An 8844-nucleotide genomic window follows, 5' to 3' on the forward strand; every position below is an offset into this window, starting at 1 on the left:
CCCTAGATAATGAGTTGCATGATTTGCATTCCCTAACCTCACGTAAAGTCGATTATTTCTTAAAATACTCAAACTATGTGCTACTTCTATTCTAGGTAAAAGTAAGATACACCTATATTGCTGACAACAACATCGCTAGTAAAGACTACAACACATGCATAAAATAGTGGTATTTCATCTTTTAGACTTTAGGTTAGTATAGGTATATTTTACTTTCAATATTTTGTTTTTTTATTTAATATTTCGTTATATTATTTTAAAAACGTTTTCAAACATGTAGGTCCATGAAAATATTTTACAATGAAGTTTTAAATGTTTATTTCCACATAAAAGAATATGTTTGGACGACTTTAACATCGAAATCTAGGGTCATTACAAAAACATATTCTCTTCTAAAATGACGAGGGTGACAGTGTACATAACAAGCCAAAAAAGACAATAATTGTTAGCCGTGGCTTGGACGGTTACAAACCCAAAATTTTATTGTTTGGATCGAATAGTTTAAATTGGAAAGATTATCGAATCATATGAACACCTCTAGGTAAGTTGGTAAGATAAAAAATACTTGTTGTAATAATGTAGAATTTAAAGATATAATAATTTATGTGGTCAGACTAGATTTGGCACCACCATTATTATTTATTTTTATTTTTTTGAAAAGAAAGTCTTAATCCAAGTTGTGGAACATGTCAAACTAAAAATAAATGTAAAAAAAGAATTTGAAATGAAGATTTTGATGACATGAGTATGGGTCAGTGTTAGATAGCGACTTTCCCTTACGCTCCCCATTTTTCTTTTATAAACATTTTTCTCTCTTCATTCTCTTTCACATTTCACTTTTTGCTCATCACCCAAATGGCTCAGGTTTCTCCTCTTCCTTTTTTTCTCTCTCACTCCTCTTTCTTTCTTCTATTACATTTCTGTTTTCTCTTCCATCTTCTGCAGAAAGTTGTGCTGAAGGTGATGACCATGACTGACGACAAGACGAAGCAGAAGGCAATCGAAGCTGCTGCCGACATCTACGGTTCGTCTCCGATNTTTTTTTTTTTTTTTTTTTTTTTTTTTTTTTTTTTTTTTTTTTTGTCCAAATCTTTCTTCCGAGTTTTCGATCTCTAAGTGTGGAAAATCGATCGACTCTGTTTGTTTGTTTGCTTGTTTGTTTGTTCTGTTGTCTGAAAAGAATCGGAAACTGAAAAACTATATGAAATCATCTGGAATCGGAAATTGAAAAACGATATGTGGAATCGTAAACTGAAAAACGATATGGAATCATTTGGAAACGGAAATTGAAAAACGATTTGAAATCATTTGGAATCGTAAACTGAAAAACGATATGAAATCATTTGGAATCGGAAATTGAAGAACGATATGAAATCATTTGGAAACGGAAATTGAAAAACGATTTGAAATCATTTGGAATCGTAAACTGAAAAACGATATGAAATCATTTGGAATCGGAAATTGAAGAACGATATGAAATCATTTGGAAACGGAAATTGAAAAACGATTTGAAATCATTTGGAATCGTAAACTGAAAAACGATATGAAATCATTTGGAATCGGAAATTGAAGAACGATATGAAATCATTCGGAAACGGAAATTGAAAAACGATTTGAAATCATTTGGAATCGTAAACTGAAAAACGATATGAAATCATTTGGAATCGGAAATTGAGGAACGATATGAAATCATTCGGAATCGGAAATTGAAAAACGATTTGAAATCATTTGGAATCGTAAACTGAAAAACGATATGAAATGATTTGGATGATTAGGTGTTGATTCGATCGCGGCGGATCTGAAGGATCAGAAACTGACGGTGATAGGATCGATGGACGCGGTGGCGATTGTGAAGAAATTGAAGAAAGTAGGTAAAGTGGACTTGATATCAGTCGGACCTGCAAAGGAAGAGAAGAAAGAGGAGAAGAAAGAGGAGAAGAAGGAGGAGAAAAAAGAGGAGAAAAAAGAGGAGAAAAAGGAAGAGAAAAAGGAAGAAAAAAAGTGAAAAAGTACAATTCCTTTCCCCCCCCTTCTTTCAATTTTGATTTTCCATACATTTAACGAATTTTAATTCAAATAAGTTCTTCTCAATTCATATCAAAATTACATGAAGAACAAACCTCTGTACCTACTTAATTTTTGTTTTCACAATCCCTTTCAAATTCATGCTCTGATTCACTCATAATGCAGCCATTTGTATTTCCAACATACGAACACAACAGACAATTTTCCCTAATTGGTATCCAAAATTTATGTAACAGATCGACATATTTTGTATTTTCATGTTTAGTGGGACCTACAAAGTTTGTTCCGTGGTTCCGTTGTTCCGTTGTTTCTTGATTTTTGCAATTTAAACATAATTTAATGACTAGATAAGAATTTGAAATGGGATATAATTTTGGTGGTGGTGGTTGAGCGGGGCATGGGAAAATGTTCAGAGCTATATGGCCAACAATGGTGGCGTACATAATTTTTTCATAATTCTTATTTTGAAGTTTTTGGCTCTTGATTTGTACTCATTCATTCCGGTGTGTTTCACTTTATTTCTCTCTTAAAGTCTTATTTTACGGCGAGGAATGAAGTTGTTCAAGTTGAAATTGATATCCTCATCTATAATAATAAATTCATAAATTTTATTTCCTTAATATGAGATTAATAGTATATGGATTATTGTGGTAAAACTATCCGGATGATTTGATCTAAATTATTCATGTGTAGACATGTGAGTGTGGTATCATATACAATAGGTTGGCATAATATGTTCTGTGAAATATTTATTTATTTATTATTATTATTATTTTTTTTGTAAATTAGTTGATTAAGAAGATTAATATTTGACTGTTAAAGATATTTAGTAATAAATTATAATTTACCATATATATTATATTTGATATTTTATTAAAAGGCAAATATTGTCTTCTTGCCATAGTTATTTTTCCATTTATTGTTATTTCCGTTCATTACTCTTTTCATATCCTTATAATTTATTTCATTATAAATAGATGGATTAAGCAAAAATTCTCATGGTATCAGAGTCTTTTTCGGTTTAACAACTTATTTTTTTTTTTTTTTTTTTTTTAATGGCTTCTGAATCCTCTACTATTTTTCTCCACCACCATTGTTTGCTTTAATATCGCAGGGGCAGTTGTCATGGCTGCCGTAAGCGGAGCCGATTGATTACTCCTTGACTCCACCCTATTGACCTCCAAAATCACCTTTCGCCATACTCTATACTTACTACCTCACATTTTCCAACCCAATCGGTTTTCCCTTAACCAACATAGCCTCTCTCATTTTCTTCCCAATCAACCCTTCATCCTTCACAAAAACCCTAATCTCATGATCGTCATCGGTGTTCTCTTCGAAAATATACAGAATCTCAATAAGCCCATCGACCTTCTGCAGAGATTTACCTTTGGAATCTGGGCGCCGCACTGACCTCTTCGCCAACCAAGTCGCCGACGCCCTTCTAGCCAAAATTGGCTCCTTCGCCCACTGTGGTGACTCTTTCGGCTTCAACATTGTCTTTGTCCCTTGCTCTAGGTTTCCCCTCCTACTTCTTGGGTTGACATATTCTCACCAGAGCCAAGGCAGCATCGTTGGTAGGCGACGATCCCTCTTCATGGGTTAGACATATTATCGTCGAAGCCAAGACAGCATCGTCGCTGGGCGACGATCCCTCTGCAGTTTTCGATGGCCAAGAAAGTGTATCTCTACGCCTCCTCTGAACCAGGTTGTTGACATCTTCATGAAGAGTGTTTCTCAACCTCTCTTTGAATTTTTCAGATCCAAGCTTCACGTTCGTTCAAATCCGACGCTTAACTTGCGGTGGGGTGTTAAGGATATTTAGTAATAAATTATAATTTACCATATATATCATATTTGATATTCTATTACAAGGCAAATATTTGCCTTCTTGCCATAGTTATCTTTCCATATTCTTATAATTTATTTGATTATAAATAGAGAACTTTCACACACCATTTGTGGTGGATTAAGCAAACATTCTCATTCACAAATAATCATATTTGACTTTATCTTTATTTTTTAGTTATAAAATCCTCCATGGGTGGAAGTGACGGTTGAAGTCAATTCAATAAATCTATCATTTTGGAACCTTTACTAAGGATTTGAAAATATAATCTCAAAATATAGAATTCACTTCTTCTTCCAATATAGAGTAAATAGATTAGTTACTTTCTCTAACTACAAATTTCGGGACTTGAATAATGAGAACTCATTTTCTGACTGGCTTGAGAATGACTTAGTTGATCATAAACATCTTGTGCATTAAAGGATCAATTACTTGGGGTATCAAATGTACTTACGAGGTTAAACGAATTTTTGACCTAAGTGTATTGATGAACAACTCGTGAATGGTCAACTTATATGTAATGATTATGTCTCTAGACACAATTTATCTTACCATACACAAAATTGCAACTCTAGGACTATTAACTAGAGTTAATGAATTAAAATGGATTTATTAAAAGGTTTAGTTAATGGAAGTAAAGATGTAGAAGGAAGTTTGGTAAATTCCATTAGTATAGGCATATAGGCATGTTATTGAAAATCTAAGATACTTTACTCATACTCATACTCATTTTACTCATACTCATTTAGATCTTTCATACCTTGTTAGAATGGTGAGTAGGAACATGGAGAAGTCTACTCTGATGCATTATCAATTGGTCAAACACATTCTCCATTGTGTGAAAGAAACCACAAGCTATGAGTTGAAGAATCAAAGAGGGCGAGAGACGAAAGAACAAGTCAGTTTTATCGATAGTGATTTAGTTAGAGACATTGACGATAGAAAAGTACTGCATGAATGATATTTTATATCAATGAAAACTTTAGCACTTAGCAATCTCTGAAGCAGCGAACCGTGACACTATCTTTTTGTGAACCCAAGTTTATGTCAGCAACTGTAACATCATGTCAAGTATTGCAATTGAGAAACTTGTGCGAAATAACCAAAAGTAAGCTAAAGGTAGTAACTCAATATATTAACAAAAATTTTGTGATTGCATCCATGGAGAACCTGGTATTTTGACGCATAAATTTTTTTATCAAAACTCGCTTCCAATTTCCCTGTTGGTGTGTCGAGAAGTAATAGATCGTTGTGTTGAGAAGTAATAGATCGTTGTGGAGTTTATGCCCTAGAGAGAAATGTGCAAATCACCTTGGCCTTAGCAAGAGTTAAATTTGCAAAGATGCAAGGGAGATTGTGAGTCAATAAGCTTGACCTCATACTTGATTTTGTTTTTTTTTTTTTTTGTTCGATTCTTTAACTTGTGGAGCAAGTTTATGAAAATTATTAGTGCTTCTTCCCCTATAAATAATCTTCGGATGTATGCTTTATTCTCAACAAAAGAAATTAAGAAGCATAGTGCTTAAAGTTTTTTCTAGTACAAAGAAAGTTTCCCATCCCTTTCAAGTTAGTTTCTTTGTGTTTCAGTTATTTACTTCGGTGTGATTCAATCGAGGGTCAAAATCAATATCTGATGGAGTCCCACATTCGAAAATTATCTTAAAATTGCTCTAAGTTAATAATTTTATTCACTAAGTCAAGCTTATTAACTCACATCCTCCTCCATAAGCTTGACTTTGCTCGAGATTCTTCACTTCAAGCAACTCACGTATGTCTGCAAATTTAACCCTTGCTAGGGTCTTGGTGAGGATGTCCGCACACTGCTCTCTAGTTTCAACTTTGCTTGGTTCCTAATCAATATTTGTCTTTAGAAGAAATACTAATTTTACAACATGCAAATTTTTTCCACTTCTCTATTTTGTGCAAAACATTTGTCATCAAGCTTACATGTAGAAACTTCTTTTAACGTACTATTCCATTTTTCACCCCATTTTTCACCCTTCTTTTTAGGCCTATCTCTAGGTTTCATTGATTGAGATGACGAGATTCATTTCTCTTACTTCCCCGGTGGTCTTCCTCTGGGCCTAAGTGGTTGAAAGTGGTTGAGATAATAAGTCATAAAACAAATGGACGGACTTGTAGGATTGAAGCTATGAGATCCTATATGGAGAGAAGAATGAAAAATTCTTAATAAAAGTGTGGAAACAAGTAAATGTTTTTTTTTCTTCGTTTTAAGCTTAGGACAATCTTTAGTTGATAGGGTATGATACTAAAATGAGAAAACAACTTTTCAGATGAGTTAACGGACCTAACTGAAAGGGGATTAATAATAAATCATATTCTATATATTTTATAGGCAGAATTTTAAATAGATAATTAACCCCTAAAAAAAATTAAACCATATAATTGTAAAATCGAATAAAAAAACGAATTAATCCCTAAAATTAGGGTATTAAAAAATTCGGAAACCTCTTCCTATCTGACGTATTTTAAAAACTTTGAGGGGAAGCCCGAAAGGGAAAGCTTAAAGAGGACAATATCTGCTAACAATAGGCTTGGACCGTTACAAATGGTATCAGAGCCAGACACGAGGTGATGTGCTAGCGAGGAGGTTGAGCCCCGTAGGGGGTGGACACGAGGTGATGTGCCCGTAAGGGTGCTGGGCCCTGAAGGGGAGTGGATTAAGGGGTCCCACATCGATTGGAGAAGGGAACAAAAGCCAATGAGGACGTTACTTCGAAAATGGGTGGATTGTGAGATCTCACATGGGTTGATGAGGAAAATGAAACATTCTTTATAAGGGTGTGTAAACCTCTTCCTAGTATACGCGTTTTAAAAACATTGAGGGGAAGTCCGAAAGGAAAATTCTAAAGAAGACAATATCTACTAGCGGTGAGCTTGAGTTGTTACATTCTAACTATAAGCTCAATAAGGAGATAACATCCGAAAGTATTAAAAACAACATATATTTCAAAATATCATTGTATGGCATCTAGCTTGTCTTAACCATCATCATTGGCAAGTTAACTTGCAGACCCTTCCAATGAATCCTAGAGTCACTCTGAGTATGGGATGTGATCTCGTGTGCTTGCTAGCTACTAGGTTATATGCATGATTCCACGCTCCCTTTTAGAATGGGTTTACATCGCAAAGGTCTTATTGAAAAGACTCACTGTCATTTTAACTAGATAAAGGCAACCCTACATTATCTACCCTATGCTTGGCTCGATGGTTTTACTTCTATGCTCCTACGGTTTGGTAGGGTGCTGCTTGTGANTTCTTTGTCTTCAGTTGTGGTGAGTTTTTTTTTCCTTTTTGTAAAATTATTTAAAAGATAGCTAAAACATAAGTTCATACATTTATACTAATAATATATTAAATTAGTGGTTATATAGACCAATTTCAAACACAAAATAAGAAACGGACACAAAAGATAAACACAAAATATAGTAAGTTAAAGATCGGGTTAGTCCATGGCCCTCGCTCCAAAGTCTGCTTCCATTCACTTACCAGCTCCTAATTACTTAAAAAAAATGATAAAAATAGAGTGAATAAAAACTCAATAAATAGCCTACTTATAGGCTTTTAATTGTAATATTAAGTTAGGATATCCCTTCTTGTTATGTTTTTAGGAACATAGTACTTAGGGATCATCATGTTATATATCGTATACTGATCCTGAAAACTTTACCATAAAGTAATCTTTAATTCTCTCCACATGAATTCATGAGTGGTGCCGTCATAATCGTGTTATCCTGCTTGTAAATCGTGGTGTAGGGCATCTTGTTTAGATGATGGAAAAAGTAAGTCCATGATAAGATCCAGCTCATGATGCATATTGCATGGCCTCCCACCTAAAGAGGAATAGGGGCCTCATAGTACACATCATAATGGAAGAAAATGATTACTTATGAGCATCGAGCCTAGCAACTTATTTAGTAGGTTACTCATGTAGTCCTAGGTACTTTCTTGAATTATTGATGAACTAGGTTTATACCTAACGTAATGGGTTAGGCTTTGAAACTGGAAGGTTTTTCTTTAGAAAAATGCTGAAGAGTTGCCTAACATGGCATAATGAGTATGGAATCCTACTAGTGATTCGGTACCACCGTTATAGGATCATAGGAGGAGTTTCATGTAACATGGGTATCTTATTAGTTCTATAGTGGGGTGAAATCATAGGACGGGTATTAGGGTCATTTTACCTCCATGTCTTGGTTAAGCTACTTGATGTTTTTCAATGACTTTCAATCTTCACAACATCATCTAGCATTATAGAATAAGGTCTAATACAAAATTTCATAGCGTTTGAAGGTCATCTAGATAACGAACTGAAGGCTACTTACCTCTTGTACAGTGTTCGGGGCCTCGATTCTCGAGCTTTCAAAACTCGATTTCCTCCAAATTTTCTTGGGTAACTTCGAGTCTAGTTTCTCGAACCATTATGAATTTTGTGATAATTGGCAAAGAAGGGATTCAATTTGATGAAAACCAAGGAGGGACAATATTGAACCAGCCACATTATCGTCTTCTTTCTCCCGCAAGGGTAGAAGATGCTGCATAACAGTGCCCTTCGTCTGAAAATGGAGTCTGCCAGCCCCTTCTATGACATTTCTCCCCTTGATTCTTTCATGAAATTTAAAGTTGGAGTGTCAATGAAGAGTTTGGAATTGGTATCTCACTTTCTCGTGAACTACTACGTAAGTTATAGGAATCCAAAGTTGAGGAAAAACTATTTTCGTCGCCGGAGAAAACCCAAAAATTTTGTTATTGGGCAGGACGATCTAGGTTCTATTAGGCCACGCCTTCTTCACCAAAAATCTCCCCTATACTTTACTGAAGCTACAGGAATAACCCTAAGGAAAACGACTAGGCATGGTTGAGGCTAATTTCGAGTTTTCTTCCTCGGTCTACAACTCAACCCAAAACACGATTCTTCCTTCTATTCGGTAGCTCAATTCGGGGCGTAT

The 8844-nt window shown here is 34.8% G+C and overlaps 1 protein-coding gene across 2 annotated transcripts; it reads left to right on the plus strand.

The window, feature by feature from the left end:
- The first annotated feature begins 793 nt into the window (after positions 1 to 793).
- Positions 794 to 2277, plus strand: LOC111811534 (heavy metal-associated isoprenylated plant protein 39). Of its 2 annotated transcripts, XM_023698428.1 has the most exons (3): positions 794 to 864; positions 946 to 1024; positions 1776 to 2277. In XM_023698428.1, the coding sequence occupies exons 1-3, from the start codon at positions 856 to 858 to the stop codon at positions 2003 to 2005; spliced, it is 318 nt and encodes a 105-aa protein (XP_023554196.1). In that variant the 5' UTR covers positions 794 to 855; the 3' UTR covers positions 2006 to 2277. The 2 variants fall into 2 exon arrangements, with proteins under 2 accessions (XP_023554196.1, XP_023554195.1); XM_023698427.1 differs by having other exon boundaries at positions 834 to 1024.
- Positions 2278 to 8844: the final 6567 nt, after the last annotated feature.

Source organism: Cucurbita pepo, chromosome LG15 (genome assembly GCF_002806865.2).
Source record: "Cucurbita pepo subsp. pepo cultivar mu-cu-16 chromosome LG15, ASM280686v2, whole genome shotgun sequence".
In the NCBI taxonomy this organism is placed as follows: Eukaryota; Viridiplantae; Streptophyta; class Magnoliopsida; order Cucurbitales; family Cucurbitaceae; genus Cucurbita; species Cucurbita pepo.

Bases quoted from the DNA above. Each gene is read 5' to 3' on its own strand.
- LOC111811534 (XM_023698427.1), top strand. From the start codon at position 856: ATGGCTCAGGTTTCTCCTCTTCCTTTTTTTCTCTCTCACTCCTCTTTC. The intron at 1,025-1,775 runs GTTCGTCTCCGA...TTGGATGATTAG, and splicing joins AGCTGCTGCCGACATCTACG to GTGTTGATTCGATCGCGGCG.